This window comes from Chrysoperla carnea, chromosome X (assembly GCF_905475395.1).
Source record: "Chrysoperla carnea chromosome X, inChrCarn1.1, whole genome shotgun sequence".
NCBI lineage: Eukaryota > Metazoa > Arthropoda > Insecta > Neuroptera > Chrysopidae > Chrysoperla > Chrysoperla carnea.
Genome location: NC_058342.1, coordinates 6752582 through 6775592, shown reverse-complemented (window position 1 = coordinate 6775592; position 23011 = coordinate 6752582). Strand labels below are relative to the sequence as shown.

General features: G+C 29.6%; 1 protein-coding gene and 1 long non-coding RNA gene across 2 annotated transcripts; one reads left to right on the top strand and one right to left on the bottom strand.

Annotated features, from left to right (window-relative positions):
• The first annotated feature begins 8714 nt into the window (after positions 1–8714).
• Positions 8715–22664, top strand: LOC123302832. The gene is made up of 3 exons (XM_044885922.1): positions 8715–8728; positions 9683–10184; positions 22538–22664. Exons 1-3 carry the CDS (start codon positions 8715–8717, stop codon positions 22607–22609), a joined length of 588 nt encoding a protein of 195 aa, XP_044741857.1. The 3' UTR covers positions 22610–22664.
• LOC123302111 lies at positions 19631–21995 on the bottom strand. Its single transcript, XR_006535485.1, has 3 exons — positions 21888–21995; positions 21204–21534; positions 19631–20095 (listed from the first exon to the last, which is right to left on the bottom strand). It is a non-coding gene; the product is annotated as an uncharacterized LOC123302111 (long non-coding RNA).
• Positions 22665–23011: the final 347 nt, after the last annotated feature.

Genomic DNA, 23011 nt, shown 5'->3' with positions numbered 1-23011 from the left:
ATTAATGGTAACAATGCTTCAATGTTTCTATACCCATGTTCTCCTCCTGAAATTTCTGAAACGAGCATAAACTTAAAAAATAAAAACTCAGTTTCTTGGGATGAAATACCAGTGAAAGTGATCAAAGAGTGTGCACACATTATCTGCGAACCAACCAGTCTTATTATTAATAAATTCTTCGAACAGGGAAAGTTTCCAAGTAAGCTAAAAATAGCGATTATAAAGCCTATCTATAAAAAAGGTGATAAAAGTATGTGTGATAACTATAGACCCGTTTCACTCTTATCCAATATTTCTAAAATATTTGAAAAAGTCATCATAAACCGATTAAAATCATTCTTTGAAAAATATAACCTTATTTCAGAAGTACAGCAAGGATTTATAAAGAAGGGGTCTATAGAAAAAGCAGTCTTCAAAACCATTAGCAGTATTTCGAAGGCTTGGAACAAAAAATGGGCCAGTTGCAGGGCTATTTTTTGACCTTTCGAAAGCTTTTGATTGTGTTGACGTAAAGTTATTATTGTACAAACTTCAAAAGTATGGGATAAGAGACAAAGCTTACAAACTGTTAGAATCTTATTTAACAGGGAGATACCAAGCTTTGCAAATTCAAATTGGTAGAAGCAAAGTTCAATCTGAATCATCAAAAATAGCGTACCACAGGGCAGCATTTTGGGTCCGTACCCGTTTATAATTTACATAAATGATTTAGTCCTTTGTTTGGATCAAAAGCCAATAATATTTGTAGATGATATTTCTATTGTGTTTGAGGCTGAGAATATCAGTGAACTACAAGATTCTGTCACTAATACCGTGAATGATTTATGTACATGGGCCCAAAAAAATCGATTATGCTTAAACTTAGCAAAAACGCAAGGTGTTAAATTTAGTAATTATGGTGAAAAAATCGACCATCTCAAAATAGACTCTCAATTAAATATAAAATACGATGAAACTATAAAGTTCTTAGGAATACACATTGATAAAAACCTTGATTGGAAAAGGCACATTGATATGACAAATAAAAAAATTAATAAATACATTTATTTACTTAAAGCACTCAAAAATCAAATTCCTATCAATGGTATACTTAATGTGTATTATAGTTACGTATATGCAAGCATGAAATATGGAATAATTTTTTGGGGAAATAGCAGCTATGCTGAAAAATTATTCAAAACTCAAAAGAGATGCATTCGTATCATTTTTGAATTAAAGCGATATGAATCTTGTAGAGAAGTATTTCTGAAAAACAAGTTGCTTTCTCTATATGGCATTTACATATTGGAGTCCGCCTTGTTTGTTAGAAATAATTTTCAATTATTTAACGAAAATCAGCGCGAACGAACATATGATACGAGATCCAATGCTCCATACACAATCGACCAGACAAAACTTAATGTAATACTTGATGGCCCATATAATAACTTCATTAAAGTTTTCAATAAAATACCAATTGAAATTCGTAATCTACATAGTGATTCAAGATTTAAGAAAGCACTAAAAAGTTTATTGACTGAGAGGTGTGATTATAAAGTTAAAGACTTTCTGTACGCTATGTAAGCTAATTATAAAGATCATGACTATTTTCCATGTACAGTTTTGTATATTATTGTATATATATTTTGGAAATAAATTATTATTATTATTATTATTATTATTATTATTATTATTATTATTATTATTATTATAATGTTTTGGCCACCATTTTTTATGTTTAGATAATATTTGCATTGTTGGATCTTTTTATTATCCGACTGTCAAGAAGTAATTATATTTTTCGTACATATCTTGTATGTTTCTTTATTTGTATATTTCTTTATTACCTTGTACCTACCAAACGGCTGGATGGCTAAGGTATTTCATCGAGCCGTTTGGAAGATACAAGGTAATAAAGACATTGAAATGAAACTCCTTAACAGTCGAATAATAAACAGATCCAAAACTTCAAATATTACCCTAAAATAAAAAATGATAAAAAAAAATTAAAAGAAACTGCTATCTATGGATTCCTACGGTAGAAGGGTACGCAAACCCAAAAAAGTAGTCATCAGAAAAGAGATTATTCTGAAAGATTGTATATGTATAGTTTTGAACGCAAAGTTATTTTCTATAGCAAAAATGCGAGCTGAAAATGTTTAAAAATGCCTTCTAAATAGTATAAATTCCTATCTTTTAAATGTTAAATATCGACAACTTTGAAAATTTATAACAGCTAACAGAGACGGTCAATGGTCAATGGTCGTGCAGTAGACGCATGTCGTTAGAAATACCTTAAAACGAATATAACGATACCTTAGCTGTCAAAATCCACCGAGCCGTTTCGAAGATACAAAATAATAAAGAAATTTACAAACATACAAGCTACGCGTGTAAAATGCAAATATTATCTAGATATAAAAAAATGGTCGCCAAACCATTATAAGAAACTGATACTACCTGTGGATTTCAACGATTGAAAAATATCCTAAGACAAAAAAGGAACTTTCCCTTTTCCCAAGGGTCTCATTTTACATTTCTCAATTCTAAAACAGATCTTGTGACATTTTGTCCTGAGTTTTAAAAAATATTTCAATTTCAATACAATACCAAAATGTATTTTCCAAACTTCGATTTTACCCCTTCATTTTTATATGATAACAATACGATTTTCGCACGTACGAGTAAATTACACAATTTCAGTCTACTTACTTCTCGACATATTATGAAAAAATCATGAATTTTTATGATGCGCGCGCACAGGATGCGAGAAAACTACATATTGAAGTTAATTACAAATTTTAACACCATGAAGTTAGCCGATAAACGAAATGTCACTCATATTAGACAAGGATGGTTAAATATAAGATTAAATGTATGAAATGTGAAATGTAAATGAAACTAAATAGTAAAATATACAATTTTCTTAACCCCATTTGCGAAAGTTTGTGCGAGTTTCCCGTATTTTATTAAAAGTTTTAATGACATTGAAAAAAAATCTGTTAATACTGGCGTTTTTCTTCCTTTTTAGTATTTATTTTCTTTATTTCAATTACAGTACACAATTATTGAAAGTATCCAGTTTTAAATAATGTTTCTTCAGTGTTGAGTTTATGTTATTGTCAACTAGCATATCACTTTGTCCTTTTTTGCATACAGGTGACTGATTACTTATTTTATTTATTTTTCATTAATTTTATTTATGTTAACTTTATATTATTACTAGCTTCATACCCGCCCGCTTCACTGAACTTAGGAGTAAAATCCACCGCTTTATAGCCTCCATCTCTCTTGATCTCACTTATCCCCATTCCATAACACTCGCAGGAATTGTTTTACACAACTAAAATATATGCAAGTTTTCAATTTGTTAAAGTGTAAAATAGTCATAATTCAAAGAGTATATTAGAAAAGTTGGATATGAATTGTTTGACTTTAACTATTTAAAATTTTTACACAAAGCTTTAATTTATGATTCAGAATGATGTCCATAGATGGGGCAGTAAAATGTCAGCTTAAATTTTATTATATTTTTTTAAATATATCTTTATAAATTATAGCTCATGTGTTATTCTGATGTATGAGCTATATTATTGTTAAGTTTGATTCAAATACATGCATTATTTTTTGCGTGAAAACGTAACAAACTAACAAACAAACATCCTTACTTTCACATTTATAATATATAGAGATTTATATTTATTCAAATTTATATCGACAGATCATGCCAATACAGTGATGCTACCGATGCTACCAGTAATACTATGCTACCGATTCATAAAAATCAGAGCATGCTTTAACTTTATAGCTTTAGCAAGCCACAAAAGTATATAAGTGAAAAATTAGAAGTTTTATTTCTTCAAATCCTAAATTTTGGAGTTCCTCAAAGTAAAGCTCTCTACAATTAATAACAAAATTCGTTCTTTCTGAAGTCAAATGCGATCAGAAAGTACCTACTTTCGACTAAGGGATATAGAAAAAATTTTAATATTATTTTAGATGGTTTATTAAAACGCTTTACAACTTTTGTACAGTATACTGGAAAAAAAGAACACCTAAAAATTTACAAATATGAAATTTTCTTCTCTGTTTATAACAGCCTAAATGGCCGAGCGGTCTAAGGCGCTAGTTTTAGAACGTTTGACTATTTAGACTTAGGTTGCGGGTTCGAATCCAGGCAGCGGCAGTGTGAACAATTTATAATTAATGGGAGTGCAGAATTGATCACATTGTCATCGCTTGGATAAGAACGAAGTAACCGACTCCACCCACATCGAAAATGTAATTGTAAATATGTTTGTAATTTAATAAATAAAGTTTAACAAATAATGATGTGGGTGGCCTCTGTGATTAGACATGCGTCGCAAAAACGGAGGTTAAACCCCCCATTATTATTCTCTGATATAATTTATAAAGATTAATTTGTAAAGAAAAATTAATTTAATCATACATTACTATAAATTACAGATTTCTGCAAAAGTAGTCATTCGACATTACTATAAATTACAGATTTCTGTAAAAATAGTCAATATAAATTATTTCACGGCCATCTTTTCTGATATACTCAATGAATAATTACGACTATTCTACATTTAAAAAAATAGAAAACCATACATTTATTTTACCTGTGTAAAACAATCCTTACCATTATTTCGTTTCGTCATTAAGTTTCTAATATTTTTTGAGAGTTTTCTAAGACTTATTAAGACTTATTCTTTTTTCAAATATTTTTTCCACCAGGGCTTACTTTTAAACTCAGCGAAGCGGTGGGTATCACTCTAGTTTTAAATAAATTTCTTCAGTTTTTTGTATGAAGTTGAACTAAGTTTAAAGCAATTTTGAAAATTTTAGGGGGCAGGTTTCCGATTATTTAAATAAATAAATTACTTCAAAAGTAGGCATATTTAACATTGCTTTTATGGTAAAACGTTAGAAGGATAATGTTTTCAAAGATTTCTCCAAAACTAGTCGGTGGGATTTAAAAAAATTTTCCGTCTACACTCATGAAGTTATAAGAAATTCATAATGAAAGTTGAAAACAAGGTACAAATAATTTCAACCCTAAATCTAAAATTGCCTTGGTGCTCGTACTACTTGTAGTAATATTAAGGTGACAAGGTACTTAAATTTATATTTAGATCTCTTACTATTGTAATAATTATATAAAAAAGACTGATATCTTTAAATAAATTGAATTTGAATTTATTTAGAATTTAATCATCCGAATATGTCCGTACGGGTTCAATTTAACATGGTTTTTCACAAATTAACACTTTCGAGCCTCCCCCTTATAGAGTCCAACTGAGGTTTTCGTATACGGAATTGCCTCAAAATTTTGTTAACCACGAACATTTATCTATTAAGAACTTATAACAAAAGTTTCAACATGTTAAAAATATTTTTCGAGTTATAGCAAATTTTTTCTGTATAATATCACGATGTATGTTCAGGACGTAAAAAGTGAACTTAAATTCATAAACGAGCAACCAAAGATATTGTAATAGTATAAATGGGACATAATCAACGGGTATACGTTTCCGTGTAGCCGACCAAAGACGATGAATATTGTCACTGAATATTAGTATTCAATCGACCACTGACCAGTGAACATCTCAAGTAAATTTACATATTTCGTGTTTAAAATTGTAATTTTTTGTTATAAAATGGTTTCGTGCAGTGTGAAATCTTGTAATATTTAGGGTGTAAACTCGAAAAATAAGTAATTTACAAAAAGTAAGTACAAAAATATTTTTACCATTTTTTTATCCGCCATATTCGTTAATATATAATATACTGTCATTATTTGTCAGTTTACCAGGTACGGATTATCGAACTTTTTTTAAAATTTTGTTTTATTATTTTCATGTTTATTTCTTAAAATTTTTATAACTGACAACTTTGATATAAGATTTATTATAAGAAAATAAAAGAATATTTTACGGGATAGAGAATCAAGTTATTTTTTTGGCTTTTTGGTTGTTTTGGAAAATGTTAAAGTTTTTCATTTCATAATAATATATTTATATTTGTCGAAACTATGTCATGAAAAATCTGTTTAACTTGTATGTTAAATATAAAATACACAAATCCTTCCAAAAAATTATTAATATATTAATACGAATTCACAATAAATTTAAAAAATGTTAACTAGAGACAGTTTAATCGTTATCGTTTTCATATAGCATAAGTAATATGATAATTGTAAATTTTATCATGGGCATAACAATTTAAATAATGTGATAGTATCTAATAAATACATTTTTTTTTTTGTAGATTTCCACGTGATCTTCGGAAAAAAAGGGTGTGGGTTGCAAAAACTATGAACGCCGATAGTTGGATACCAACAAAAAGTAGTGTGATTTGTTCACTACACTTTGAAGAAAAATATTTTTATTTATCTAAAAAAGGTCGCCGTTTGCTCAACGCTCATGCATTAAATAAAATCATTATTTTTCAAGAAAAATAAAAATATATAAAAAAAATGTATAAATTTTATTATTTTTTAAAAGATATCCCTCCAATTCTTCAATTATTCCTTAACAGTTCACTCACAAAATTTATATTTTTTAATGAACTAAATAATTTAATCTAAAATTACTCTGAGTACTTCGCTGTACAAAATAATACGTCATGCTTTCCCTACCATACATTCTTACTTCGTTTTCTACCGCACCATACCGCATAAGACGGCTTCATTGGTTTCTTAACATTTTAATACTGTATGGTCCATCTCTACTATTATTTTATCTATGCGAGCAACATAAGTCAATTTTTTTTTTTTTATTAAGGTAGTTTAACGCCTGTACGTTAAACAGCTTAGGTCATATGTACAGCCAATAATATACAGTGTATTAATGTTATAATTTGTTAATTAATTTTGTATCTGTAAGGTAATGATTGAGCTTGGTCAGTATTGTGTTGTTGTCGGAGAGAAGTTGATTTAGATTAGGAGGCCGGTTGTGTTTATTTCTTGTATTTTCATATTTTCTGCAGTGGATTAGTATGTGTTCTATTGTTAATGTTGTATGACATGTTGTACATTGTGGTTGTAGATATTTTGTTAGTAAATACGAGTGAGTGAGTTTGGCGTGTCCGATGCGTAATCTAGCAAGGGCTATCTCAAATTTTCGATGCTGTTGATAACTGGTATCCCAGGTTTGGATGTCGGTTTTGATTAGTTTCAGTTTGCTTAGTGGGCTGTTTTCCCAGTTTTCGTTTCGAAGTAGAATGACTTTTTGTTTTCCTTGAATGATTGCGTCCTGGGCTGTGGATTCATGTGTTGGTGTACCGTTGTCATGAGCTTGTTTTGCAGCATTATCAGCCTTTTCGTTTCCACTTATTCCAATGTGTCCAGGAATCCAGAAGAATTTTAGGATTATTTTTGTTTGAGATTCATGTATATATTTTGAATTTCTTGTATTTGTTGCTCTTGCTGTTAAGTTTCATGTATGTTGGTGTAGTTTGTATTTGTATATGTTTTTGTTTTCTATGGAAGCACTTCCTGTCGCTGTGTTGTTTTTGGAACCGTCAGTGTATATGTATTTGTATTCACTAGAAACTGTATTTAATTTTTCTCGAAATGCTTGGAGATATCTCTGGGAACTTGTTGTTAGTTTTGGAAGTTCGCTTAATGTCAGATCCGTATCTATGTGCCATTTCATCCATGGTGGTTTGTTTTGTGGGATTTCTAGTTTTGAGGGGTTGAAATTGTGGGATTGTGGGTTTGTGTGGTTTGTAATATTTTTTGGATATTTATATGGAAATGTTTTGAGTAATTTTTTTTTTTTTTTTTTGTATTTGTGGAGAAACAAATCTGAATGGACAGTGTTAATTAGATCGAGAATATAATTTAGTCGCGTGTTGAAGTAGTATTACATTATCTGTTGGTGTCTGGATTCGGTGAGAGTAAGGAATCCACCTTCGCAATATAGTCTTGTTATTGGTGATGTACGAAATGCTCCAGTTATTATTCGAAGTGCTGAGTTCTTGATTGTTTCGAGCGGTTTTAGAGTTGAAGTGCTTGCGGAAACGTATATGTGACAGCTGTAGTCTATTTTTGACTTGATAATTGCGTTGTAGACTTGTGTAAGAGTTTTTCTATCGGAGCCAGTATTTTTGTTTGATAAAATTTTTAGGATATAATTCGAGGAGTTAATTCTGTTTTTAGGTTTTGTACGTGATTTTTTCATGTTAATTTTTCGTCATATATTAGTCCTAAAAATTTGTGTTGCTATATTGTTTGTATTAACTAAGGGTAACTTATTAATAACTGTAATTCTTATGTCACTTGTAACTGCACTGAAAAAATTATTAAAATGAAACATTTACTCAACAAAACTTACATAATAAAATTTTCTTTGACATAAGTAACTAAGGTTTTATTTTTGATAAGCAAGCCCTTTTCATTTAATTTATATAATGAATGAGATTTTTCACTGTAAAATAAAAATTATGTCATGTGGTTTAGAAAACATCTCTTCAAAATTTTATGGAGTCCAATTTTTTGCAAAATATGTAAAAGTTTATTATTATTATTATTGTTATTATGATAATATTAATATTTAACATTATTTTTATTTTATAAATAATATTTAATATTTATAAAATTAATTACTTTTGCGAATATTATTAATATTTTATCTGTTTAATTTTTTTGAAGCATTTAAATAGAATCGTTTTTACTACTATACTACTTAGAGCGTTGGTTGAGAACCCTATTCATTGAGGCATGCGCAATGGCGTCCAGCTGGTATTTAGCATCCTTGTCTAACTAGTAGCATCACGGAATCACTCTCTGTCACTTTATTTTCAATAACTAGCATCTTTAAGGGTAGGAAACTTCGATTTGCGATTTTTTTTACAGATAACTTTATAATGTGGCGCCCTTGGTCAATTCTGATTTTAATATTCAATATTGTGTGATTAGACAACCCTGATATTTAGTACACAATTAAAACATTTATTGTCGCCACAATGCAGGCATATAACAAAACAGCGAATCTTATTGGTTGTTGAGTAATCGGGTCAAGTCGACTCAGCTCGGCAAAAAAGACGAAAGCTGACCGCCAAGAATGAAGAAGACAAAAAGAAGCATTAACGACGAATTCTTCAATAAACACACATTAAAAAAAATCATCTAACAATATCTTTACAATCGAATATTTATATTTGGTATTTTATCAATTTAAATGTGAAACTATATGTAGTGGAAATTAGAATAAAAATTATTTTAAATATTTAATTAAATATACAATTTATTTAAATAATCATTCACCATCCCCTACATAATTCGTGACCCCGACGACAAAAAACAACACGTGCTACATACTTTTGGTCACTCTACATAATTAGTGACCTGACGACAAAAAACAACACGTGCTACATACTTTTGGTCACTCTACATAATTAGTGACCCGACGAAAAACAACACGTGGTTCATACTTTTGGGTTATTCTACATAAATAGTGACCCGGCGAACAATAAAAACAATACGTGCAAGATATTAGTGATCCTGAACGTTAAAAAGTGCAACATTTTGGTCATTTTACATTAATGGTGAGCACTCAACTAACAAAACGTGAAACATGTAAGTGGTTACGTACAACAAAAACACGTAATTGTGAGAACATTTTATTTTACTATACATACGCAACACATTGACATAAAAAATATAAATTTTTCAACACATTGACTACTGAAATAGTACGATTTTCAATCAAAATTCCACCGTTTTGGAAGAAAAACGTGAAGCTTTGGTTCACTCAACTCGAATCACAATTTGTTACCTGCGGAATTACGAACGAAACAACAAAATTTCACTACGTACTTGCTGCAATGGAGAGCGACATCCTAGACAAGTTAGCGATTTCATCACAAATCCACCAACGGAAAACCAATTTACACAACTCAAGGATAAACTAATTTCACGCTTCAGTGATTCCGAGGAGCGTAAAATCGAAATTCTTCTCAACGAACTAGAACTTGGTGACAAAAAGCCATCAACTCTACTTCGTGAAATGAAGAACTTGGCCAGCGATCAAATTACCGGAGATTTTTTGCGCGGCATGTTTCTTCAGCGATTACCATCAAACGTACGTTCCATTTTAGCCACCAGCACCGAAGAACTGGACAAACTTGCATCAATGGCTGACAAAATTTTGGATATCTCTACGCCTAACAATTGTTCTATAACCAGCGTTAATCAGGTACAATCGCATAATATTGAACCATCAATTACCCTTCAAATTAATTCATTACAATATCAAATTTCCAATTTGAAACAAATAATTTCGGCTATCTCAAGAAATAGCAAATCACATTACCAGCGTGGACGTTCTCGATCAATCGCTCGTGACACGAATAGGTACCCAAACTGTTGGTATCACTATCGTTATGGGAATAAAGCTAAAAAATGTTCACCTCCTTGTAAATTCAATATGAAATCGTCAAACTACCGGATCTGTTATCAGTGGCGGCCTATAACGGATCAACAACTAGCCGCTTATTCATCTGTTGTACCTCATATTAACAAACCATACGCCAAACCCAACGATTTCATATTATTCGCGGCAAATGGTGCGGCAATCAATACTTACGGTGAAAAACTTTTAAACCTTAATCTAGGATTACGAAGAGAATTCGAATGGAACTTTGTCATCGTAGATGTCGATAAGCCCATCATCGGAGCCTATTTTCTCCGACATTTCAATCTTCTGGTCGATTTAAACAGACATTGTTTGGTAGACGGTATCACGCAATGTCATTCATTCAGAAAAATCTGCCAAATTACTCCAGTTACACTCTCGACTGTAAACGCCAAACTGAATTACGCAAATTTACTTAAAAAATACAACGAAATTACTAAACCTCGCCAGTTTTCAAAACAAATCAATCACTCGGTCGTTCACTTTATCGAAACTAGTTGACCTCCACTAACGGCACGCGCACTTCGGCTATGTCCTATTAAACTCGAGATAGCGAAAAACGAATTACAACGCATGGTAGAACTTGAGAATTTGTCGTCAAAAAGAAACTGGGCTAGCCCACTTCATCTAGTTCCCAAAAAAAGATGGTAGTTGACGCCCATGTGGTGATTACCGCGCGCTTAATAATATAACAATACCAGATTGTTATCCTTTACCACACATTCAAGATTTCAATCATTTTCTCGACGGAAAAACTATCTTTTCCAGATTCCAATTAACAAATCTGACATTCCCAACACCGAAGTAATCACGCCTTTTGGTTTATTCGAATTTCTGGTATTACCTTTCGGACTTCGAAACGCAGCTCAATCTTTTCAAAGGTCACACATGAAGTACTAAAAGACTTTTGTTTCTCTTACCTTGACGACATTCTCGTAGCATCATCGTCAGAAATCGAACATCGTCAGCACCTCCAAACAATTTTCAAAAATTCGTTGAATTCGGAATATCAATTAACACCGACAAATGTATTTTCGGATCATCTGAAATTCCTTTCCTGGGTTATACAACTAACCGTGAAGGAATTCTTCCACTCCCTGATCGAGTTCAAACTATTCAAAGCTATCCTGTACCTAAAACCGTTTCCGATCTGCGACGTTTCATCGGAATCATTAACTATTATCGTCGATCAATTCCCAGAGCAGCTGAAATTCAGAAATCATTAATTGAATTATGCAAAGGCAATAAAAAAACACGACAAATCTTCTATCAATTGGTCGGAAGATGCAAACACTGCTTTCGAAAAACTAAAAAACGCCATAGCTAATGTCACTTTGCTCGCTCATCCCTCTAAAACACCACCTTTGTCTTTACTAGTAGTGCATCAAATTCGTCAATGGGTGCAGTACTACAACAATTACGAAACAATACAAATGAGCCGCTCGCTCCTTCTTTTCTAAAAAATTCACTGATACCCAAAAACGTTACAGTACTTTTGATCGCGAACTCCTCGCGGCATATTCAGCTGTTAAGCATTTTCGATATATGTTCGAAGCCCGAAAATTTATTATTTATTCGGATCACAAACCATTTACCTTTTCTCTTAAGCAAAAATCAAATAATTTATCTCCGAGACAATATCTCCATTTAAATTATACATCGCAATCCACGACAGATATTCAACACATTCCCGCTTGTTCTAATGTTATAGCCGACGCTATGTCTCGTATCGAAACATTAGATATACCACAATCTATCGACTACAATAAATTTGCACTTGCTCAATCGAAAGATCAGGAACTTCAAAATCTGATCCTGTCACCCAAATGGTCACTTGTATTCAAAAAGTTAAAACAAGCGCTCCTAAAAAAAGATTTTATAATTTAAAAAATGTAAAAATAAAAACTTTGTAAAAATAAATAGAAAAAATAAAAGTTTGTTTTTAATTATTTCTTCAAATTTATTACCTTAAACGTTTGAACTGCGATTGATTATATTTATATTTGAAAATATTTCAGTTATCGTTGTCATTATAAATTCGTCAAGTGAAACTTAAATATCCAGTAACAAATTATTTTGCAGCGCTTATTGTGCGCTGTTTTTGAATATTAATTTTTTTGTTTGGTTTTACAAACTTTTAAAGCTTATATTAATATTTTTTAAATCTATTTACTATCGCTTTAATTTTATTCGTTCCTAATTATCATAAATAAATAAATTATTAATTAGAACATAAAAGTTACATAATACTTTACGAGCAATTATTGCACGCTGTTCAATGGACGATATTACTTTTTTGTTTGATTATGACAAAAACTTGCAACTTATATTAACTTTTTTTAAAACAATAAATTAAAAATTATTAACATAAAAACATAAATAATATCTTACGAGCAGTAATTGCACTCTTTATATCCCTTTTATCAAATTGGTCATTTTCAAACACTGTGACAAAATGACCAATTTGGTACAAAACATATGTCACCAAAAAAAATTACATTTTTAAATAGTTAAAAATACAGTGATGTCTTTTAATTGTTTAAAAAATATATATTTTAATAAATCGGTGGAATAATAAAATAATTAATTAAAACATGTTCCACAAAATAGAATTTTTTAGAGAAAATACAATTTTATAGAAAAATTGATCAAAAATAATTGACTGGATAATTTTTAAAATTCAATAAAATTTGAAAGCAAATTTTCAAAAAAATCAATTATATAATTTTTATTATTATCAATAATTATTAACTATCAATTGTTTTTGTCAATCTTTTTTAGATGAAAATTTTTAAAATCAATCATTCAAAAACGGTTTGAAATCAACGTCTAAAATTTACTGTTCAATTTAGATACTACAAAATCACAAAAAAAAATTGTAAATTTAAGAGAATTCGTACCTTTCGGATTTCAGATCCGAACTAATTTTCTTTTGTTGGTTTGTTTCTTCAGTAGATTTCGTTTTGATAGAGACGATTTTCTTCTGTCGTGTATCTCTTCTTCTCGGCTTTCGTAAACTGTTTCAAGTTCAACGAATAAATTGTACTAAAATTTTTAAAATATGTTAGCAATGCAAATTTTACAGAAAAAATTTTCGAGCTTTTTATATAAAAATGCCACCAGGTTACCTTCATATTTGTTTAGTTTTGTATTTTATTTTATTTAGAGCCAATATTAATATATTATAACACTTAACTGATATGCTCTCTGTACACAAGTGTTTAGTGTTATGTCTTGTTGTGTGCGACACTTCATGACTTCACCACCCACCCTTCTTTAAATCTGTTGTACAGTTTTATATAAATATACTTAATATTAAGTACGTTCCTTCCTATAACCTATTGTAAAATAAAGTATGTTCAGCATGGATTAATCATATCTACCAATTTTTACATGTTTAGTTTTATAAAATTGCCCACAACCTCTTAAAACCAAAATTTAAATAAAAAAAAAACAAGTGAAAACAAACAAATGACTGAATCAATTTTTGAAATACCATGTACATACTATGTATATAATTTGCGCCCTCAAGGGTAAATAGTGAAGTTTACGAAAAAATGTTTCAAACAAAAGTTGTTAATTTTTTTATAAGGAATATTTTTTACACTTTTGTTCAATCTATAACGACTTAAAATATTGATCTCTGGACTCAAGACCCAATTTTTACACCTCACTTTTTACGTCCTAAAAACAATATTGTTGTCATTCGCAGCCCATAACTGAAAAATTCTAGGAGTTATTAGAAATGTGCAGTAAATACTGTTATTTACAACGTATTTGCAAAATAATTTTTTTACTTTTGGGCAGTAAATTTTATATTATATTGGCAATTGTTGTTGCTTAAGTGATAATTAGTTTCTCCTTATTTGTCGATTACAGTGTTCTCGATTTAATTATAAAACTTACAGTGATTGTTAAAATTTATTATGCATTGATATGAAAATTTTTGAGAATTTGTATTTTAAGATTTCTCTAACATATTTTATTTTATCAACAATATAAAAAAAGACGTGTCGTGAGCACCCGGTAGGAAGTATGCCACTTTTGTTTTAAGTTATGCTATATTGAAAAACAAGCTAAATGAAGGGAGGATGGTAATAAAATTGTATTTAATAATTTTTTTAATACAATTTTCATAGGGTCTGATAATCGATTCTCTTATATATTTTGAAACTGGAATAAAATTTTTTGTTTTCTGAAAATTTGTAGTCATTTGAAGCCAACTTAGCCGATTTTGAAGTTCATCGCTAATTTCTTTTTTTTTTTTTTTTTTTTGTGTTCAGAATTCTAAACTCGCATTTGAAATATAGCTAAGAACACTCTCCATTTAACAACCTTTCAAGTCATTAGAAGCCAAATAGTCTCCGGGCGCTTTTTTAATCTTTATTTCATTAATGTATTTTTATATGTATTTTTTTCAGTTTTATTTGTGTATCAAACTTTAATTAAGTTTTTCTCAAAACTTTTTCGGTTGTCAAATCGGTAGTCGAAAATATTCGGACCGATTTCTCCTATACTTTGTACATTTCATTTACATACTAAATAATACTTTCTGAACTTAATTTTTTTTTCAATTACTTATTTTTTAAATAAACAAAAATAATAATTTTGGCAAAAACCAAAATCTAAATCAGAGTTTTTTGAGTGCACTTTGTTGAATATTTATTATCAATCCTCAAAAATAAAATTTATGTTTTATTTATTTTAAATAATAATATTTTAACAGAAAATCTTGTAAAACATGAATCATATTTGTTAAAGTAACCACATGTGTGTATGTTTAAGTTTGACCAGAATAATCTTGTAAAAATATTATTGTATTAGCCACCATTATATCATATGTACATTTACTTTATGAAGTGAAATAACTAATTTCATTTCAAAACTTTTGTGAAATATATTTAACAGTAAATATAATTATTTTCGAATATTAATAAACCATATTCTATGATATTTGTATTCATAAAGAAGACGTTTGTTATTTAAATTTTTCAAAAAATATTTTTTTTCAAAAATAAAAATTTTCAGACCCTATGAAAATTATTAAATACAATTTTATTACCATCCTCCCTTCATTTAGCTTGTTTTTCAATATAGCATAACTTAAAACAAAAGTGGCATACTTCCTACCGGGTGCTCACGACACGTCTTTTTTTATATTGTTGATAAAATAAAATATGTTAGAGAAATCTTAAAATACAAATTCTCAAAAATTTTCATATCAATGCATAATAAATTTTAACAATCACTGTAAGTTTTATAATTAAATCGAGAACACTGTAATCGACAAATAAGGAGAAACTAATTATCACTTAAGCAACAACAATTGCCAATATAATATAAAATTTACTGCCCAAAAGTAAAAACATTATTTTGCAAATATGTTGTAAATAACAGTATTTACTGCACATTTCTAATAACTCCTAGAATTTTTCAGTTATGGGCTGCGAATGACAACAATATTGTTTTTAGGACGTAAAAAGTGAGGTGTAAAAATTGGGTCTTGAGTCCAGAGATCAATATTTTAAGTCGTTATAGATTGAACAAAAGTGTAAAAAATATTCCTTATAAAAAAATTAACAACTTTTGTTTGAAACATTTTTTCGTAAACTTCACTATTTACCCTTGAGGGCGCAAATTATATACATAGTATGTACATGGTATTTCAAAAATTGATTCAGTCATTTGTTTGTTTTCACTTGTTTTTTTTTTATTTAAATTTTGGTTTTAAGAGGTTGTGGGCAATTTTATAAAACTAAACATGTAAAAATTGGTAGATATGATTAATCCATGCTGAACATACTTTATTTTACAATAGGTTATAGGAAGGAACGTACTTAATATTAAGTATATTTATATAAAACTGTACAACAGATTTAAAGAAGGGTGGGTGGTGAAGTCATGAAGTGTCGCACACAACAAGACATAACACTAAACACTTGTGTACAGAGAGCATATCAGTTAAGTGTTATAATATATTAATATTGGCTCTAAATAAAATAAAATACAAAACTAAACAAATATGAAGGTAACCTGGTGGCATTTTTATATAAAAAGCTCGAAAATTTTTTCTGTAAAATTTGCATTGCTAACATATTTTAAAAATTTTAGTACAATTTATTCGTTGAACTTGAAACAGTTTACGAAAGCCGAGAAGAAGAGATACACGACAGAAGAAAATCGTCTCTATCAAAACGAAATCTACTGAAGAAACAAACCAACAAAAGAAAATTAGTTCGGATCTGAAATCCGAAAGGTACGAATTCTCTTAAATTTACAATTTTTTTTTGTGATTTTGTAGTATCTAAATTGAACAGTAAATTTTAGACGTTGATTTCAAACCGTTTTTGAATGATTGATTTTAAAAATTTTCATCTAAAAAAGATTGACAAAAACAATTGATAGTTAATAATTATTGATAATAATAAAAATTATATAATTGATTTTTTTGAAAATTTGCTTTCAAATTTTATTGAATTTTAAAAATTATCCAGTCAATTATTTTTGATCAATTTTTCTATAAAATTGTATTTTCTCTAAAAAATTCTATTTTGTGGAACATGTTTTAATTAATTATTTTATTATTCCACCGATTTATTAAAATATATATTTTTTAAACAATTAAAAGACATCACTGTATTTTTAACTATTTAAAAATGTAATTTTTTTTGGTGACATATGTTTTGTACCAAATTGGTCATTTTGTCACAGGTCATGACACAGTGTTTGAAAATGACCAATTTGATAAAAGGGATATAAAGAGTGCAATTACTGCTCGTAAGATATTATTTATGTTTTTATGTTAATAATTTTTAATTTATTGTTTTAAAAAAAGTTAATATAAGTTGCAAGTTTTTGTCATAATCAAACAAAAAAGTAATATCGTCCATTGAACAGCGTGCAATAATTGCTCGTAAAGTATTATGTAACTTTTATGTTCTAATTAATAATTTATTTATTTATGATAATTAGGAATGAATAAAATTAAAGCGATAGTAAATAGATTTAAAAAATATTAATATAAGCTTCAAAAGTTTGTAAAACCAAACAAAAAAATTAATATTCAAAAACAGCGCACAATAAGCACTCCTAAAAAAAGATTTTATAATTTAAAAAATGTAAAAAAAAAACTTTGTAAAAATAAATAGAAAAAATAAAAATTTGTTTTTAATTATTTCTTCAAATTTATTACCTTAAACGTTTGAACTGCGATTGATTATATTTATATTTGAAAATATTTCAGTTATCGTTGTCATTATTAATTCGTCATGTGAAACTTAAATATCCAGTAACAAATTATTTTGCCTGTGTTGCAAAATAATTTGTTACTGGATATTTAAGTTTCACATGACGAATTTATAATGACAACGATAACTGAAATAATAATTATAATGTAATTCGCAAAAAATTTTAATAAATATAGAAAATAAGTCAGAAAAACTCTGAATAATTCTTTTGACATTTTTATGAAATACTTTTTTTAAGTATTAAAAACTCTTACTAATTCTTTTGACATTTTTATAAAATACTTTTTTTAAGTACTAAAAACTCTTACTAATCCCTTTTTATAGCCTATAAATTTACTATTGAAAGTTTTAAAAAGTCGGAATGATTCTTTTTACAGCCTCAAAAAATTATTCAAAACTTTTTTTAAGTATTAAAAACTCTGAAAAAGTCTTACTAACTCTTTTAGTAAGTTTTATTAACTCTGAATAACTCTTCTGGCAGCGGCCGAAAAGATAGAATAATTCCTACTTTTACGTCTTATTAGATCTTATTCAGAGTTTATAAGACTTTTTCAGAGTTTGTAAGAGAAAGTAAGACTTTAAAAACTCTTATTTAAACTTTGTATGACTTTGTAACAGTTTATTTTTTCCATAAGGGACTACAACGACTCGTACTGTGCGTAAATTTCATTTTCCAAAACGTTTTCTTACATCAAATTTTCATGGGACGTTTTCTAGAAGTGTTATGTTACAAAACATTATTATTGTAAAAATTTAAAATTTTATCTGCGCAACCGCACAAAACATACCCGAGCTGTTATGAATGCGAAGGCGAATGAAATCTTCCTCTTTAATTATCGTACTCCGTCGATTCAACATCTAATCGATCATACGTTCATCTAAAAATAATTGGTTTTAAAATTAAACATGTCGACGAAACAGTAAATTTATATTTGATTCGTGATTAATTGGTCGCGTAAATTGTATTCTAAATTCAAAGAAACGAATGTAATTTAACTATTTGTAAAATGTAAGATCAATAAAGGAAATAATTTTAGAGCAAAATGTTAGTTTATTGAAAATTTGGAACACGTGTGTTGAGCCGCTTTACAGTGGATCAACAGTGGAATAAATTGGAATTATTATCCATTAGGCGGTTATCCTGAAAGATAAATATCCCCTACAATGGAGATCAAAGGTAATTTCAACAATATTCTACCAGTTTTCTAAATTAATCAAGAACTTTTCTTACCTCGCTATAATTTGTTGAAGTTTGAAATAAAATTAATGACAGCTACGAACTTTCGTACGCCATATTCAACACTTTGTTTACTGAGTGAATTTGGATAAAGTCATTGTACCAACTTGAAGAAGTAAAATTTATATGTTTGATGAAGTTCAAAATTCTATTTTATAAGAGTTAAGTTTGGATTTATGTTGTGTCACTGAGAAATGGGCCAAGGATAAACCGACCAAATTTCCACAAATAAATATCAATCATTAATAAGTTTTATCCTGAAAATCAATTACAGCAACGTGAAGATCTTTACTAAGGGCGACATCTATACAGGCGATCAATAATTCCGTTAATCGATTTACCATCGTATTTAGCACGCACATAAAGCATTTCACTTAGCCGTGAAACAAACCTATTATCGATTAATGTAATATTGATCCACACCAAAAGGGGGATTTCACAACGTTAGTGTAATTCATATTAAACTCACAACGTCATCTAGTAGCACACAACATAAATGGTAGCAAAGCTTTGAACTATTTAAAAATAGATATCTACAGGTTAGAAAAAAAAAAAAAAAATTCAAATTATAACCATAAATTTCATAACAAGATTAATTCAAAAAGCGAAGCATTTGGATTAATCTTAAGAATAGAATTAACACGGAATTTCACACTAAATAAAACACAAAAAAAAAATTTCAAACAAATTAATTTATTATTTATAGCGAGTCTGAAAACATTCCAAAGAATTTTTTTCTTTATAAGATCTTTCAACAAAAAAAAAAGAAACATATTCTGCTTTGTTATTTATTATTTACAGACTGAACCAACTTCGTCATCTGCAAGTGGAACCAAGCATTCCGTAGTAGGAGATCAAACATAAATTGAAGTCATCATAATAAATTGGTGGACAGAAATTTTCACGATGCAGCAAACACTTTCGCATCAACAACACACTCGGTGGTCGTCAATCATACAAAGGTAGAATAAACATGTACCATTAAACCGAGAGCACTCTGCACCCAACCTTTAATCCTATTTCCACATTCAGAACCTAACAGACAATTATCGACACGTGACCCAAACCTGACGGACAAAATGGCTATCCATAACAGTTTTTTGCTTGATACACATGAACGCATAATCAGTTAAATCCGGTCGTGCTGACGTTTCATCCTGATATCCACAAGCTTTGTGAGGGAATTCCAAGAACCGACGATGATGACTCTGAAAAATTGAAACAAATTATAAAAATGTTTCAACGAACAATAATTGGATGTACAAGTATTTCAATGGAAAGTTTTTAAAGGAATATACCCCAATCCGAACCGTATCACAAATCACCACCTACAAGGCCTAAAATTTCACAAAATTTTACAAATTTCGACGATTATTACGACCAAATGATGACACAATAAAACATTTCAACATTCAGAAGAAACACTTAAACGAGTGAAAGAAAATGGTTTGACAGCAGACCCAATAAATACAAAATACAAAATTTCATATACAAGAGAAAAAAAAAAAAAAAAAAAAAAAAAAAAAATTTATTATCAACATCTGAAAACAAATCCATATATGAAAAAGAAACGTTAAAATTAATTCACTCAATACAAATTCGATAATATTTGTTGGTACACCTCCACGAAAATTCTAAAGGCTCAGCTAAACTGGAACGTTGGAAATTGAACTTATCACAACATAAGTTCATGGTTGAATACATTCCGGATGCAAATAACAACATCGACGATGCTATTCACATCTTTGCAAAATGGAAAATCGAACCATCCACAAACTGAATCACTATAAACTACCATTCCAAGAAAATTTACCAGACGATACCCTACTATTCTTACGGATACTTATGAAAATTCCCAAACGTTTCGCGTGGTACAAGCACTGGATGGAGTACGTAAATACATCACTGCTCGTTTAAAACACGACAACCTGATGAAAATTTTACAAATTCAAGCCGGGCTTCTCCGTAAACTAGTGAGAAAAACATAAGGAAAGAAGATTGGAGGAATATGTATCGCGACGTGGTATATTACGTAAAATCTTGCAATCTGTCAGAAACGCAAATCATCGCCATCACAACGACGTCCAAGTGGAAACACACTATATGGCCTGAAAAGTTCCAAAAGAGTCCACCATCAACCGATTCTTGGATGAATCCTTAAAAATGACGTAGAGACTACTTTAATAAAACCGGGCGTAAACATGTGTATAAAGTAAACGACTGGGTACAACTAAAGAAACATCAAATAGCCATGGACAATATTTAAGACCATTCAAAAAAAAAAAAAAAAAAAAAAAAAAAAAAGGGCATACGTACACCTCCCGAACAGTGACCTCCTATCCTTCTGATTCCCCCCCCCCCCGAGGGGCCAGTTGTCTGGACCCCATAACAATCCCACACAGATTGTTTCCTCGGTGGTGTAGTGGTCAGCAACTCCTCGTACATGCAAGAGTGTAACACCCCAATCTTCTGGAAGAAGGGTGGAAATATGTTATGTTACAAAACATTATTATTGTAAAAATTTAAAATTTTATCTGCGCAACCGCACAAAACATACCCGAGCTGTTATGGATGCGAAGGCGAATGAAATCTTCCTCTTTAATTATCGTACTCCGTCGATTCAACATCTAATCGATCATACGTTCATCTAAAAATAATTGGTTTTAAAATTAAACATGTCGACGAAACAGTAAATTTATATTTGATTCGTGATTAATTGGTCGCGTAAATTGTATTCTAAATTCAAAGAAACGAATGTAATTTAACTATTTGTAAAATGTAAGATCAATAAAGGAAATAATTTTAGAGCAAAATGTTAGTTTATTGAAAATTTGGAACACGTGTGTTGAGCCGCTTTACAGTGGATCAACAGTGGAATAAATTGGAATTATTATCCATTAGGCGGTTATCCTGAAAGATAAATATCCCCTACAATGGAGATCAAAGGTAATTTCAACAATATTCTACCAGTTTTCTAAATTAATCAAGAACTTTTCTTACCTCGCTATAATTTGTTGAAGTTTGAAATAAAATTAATGACAGCTACGAACTTTCGTACGCCATATTCAACACTTTGTTTACTGAGTGAATTTGGATAAAGTCATTGTACCAACTTGAAGAAGTAAAATTTATATGTTTGATGAAGTTCAAAATTCTATTTTATAAGAGTTAAGTTTGGATTTATGTTGTGTCACTGAGAAATGGGCCAAGGATAAACCGACCAAATTTCCACAAATAAATATCAATCATTAATAAGTTTTATCCTGAAAATCAATTACAGCAACGTGAAGATCTTTACTAAGGGCGACATCTATACAGGCGATCAATAATTCCGTTAATCGATTTACCATCGTATTTAGCACGCACATAAAGCATTTCACTTAGCCGTGAAACAAACCTATTATCGATTAATGTAATATTGATCCACACCAAAAGGGGGATTTCACAACGTTAGTGTAATTCATATTAAACTCACAACGTCATCTAGTAGCACACAACAGAAGGGGAGTACTGTGGTGCCCTTGGTGAACCCTGATTTTAATATTCAATTTTGTGTGATTAGACAACCCTGATATTTAGTACACAATTAAAACATTTATTGGCGCCACAATGCAGGCATATAACAAAACAGCGAATCTTATTGGTTGTAGAGTAATCGGGTCAAGTTTACTCAGCTTCGCAAAAAAAGACGAAAGCTGACCGCCAAGAATGAAGACATTTGAAAGAAGAAGAAACAAAAAGAAGCATTAACAACGAATTCTACAATAAGCACACATTACAAAAAATCATCTAACAATATCTTTACAATCGAATATTTATATTTGGTATTTCATCTTATTTATTTATGCTATTTATATTTATTATATGTAGTGGAAATTAGAATAAAAATTATTTTAAATATTTAATTAAATATACAATTTATTTAAATAATCATTCACCATCCATGAATATGAAAATCATGAATATGAATATGAAAATCTATCTCCAGCGTGAATCCTTTGATGCTTAGTAAAATTCGGGTGTTTTGTGAACATAGATAAAATAATAGTAGAGATGGACTATATAGTATTAAAATGTTAAGAAACCAATGCAGCCGTTTTATGTGGTATGGTGGGTAGGAAACG

Coding starts and splice junctions, on each gene's coding strand:
- LOC123302832 (XM_044885922.1), top strand. Junction 10,185..22,537: donor CTATAACCAGCGTTAATCAG/GTACAATCGCAT, acceptor TATTGGTTGTAG/AGTAATCGGGTCAAGTTTAC.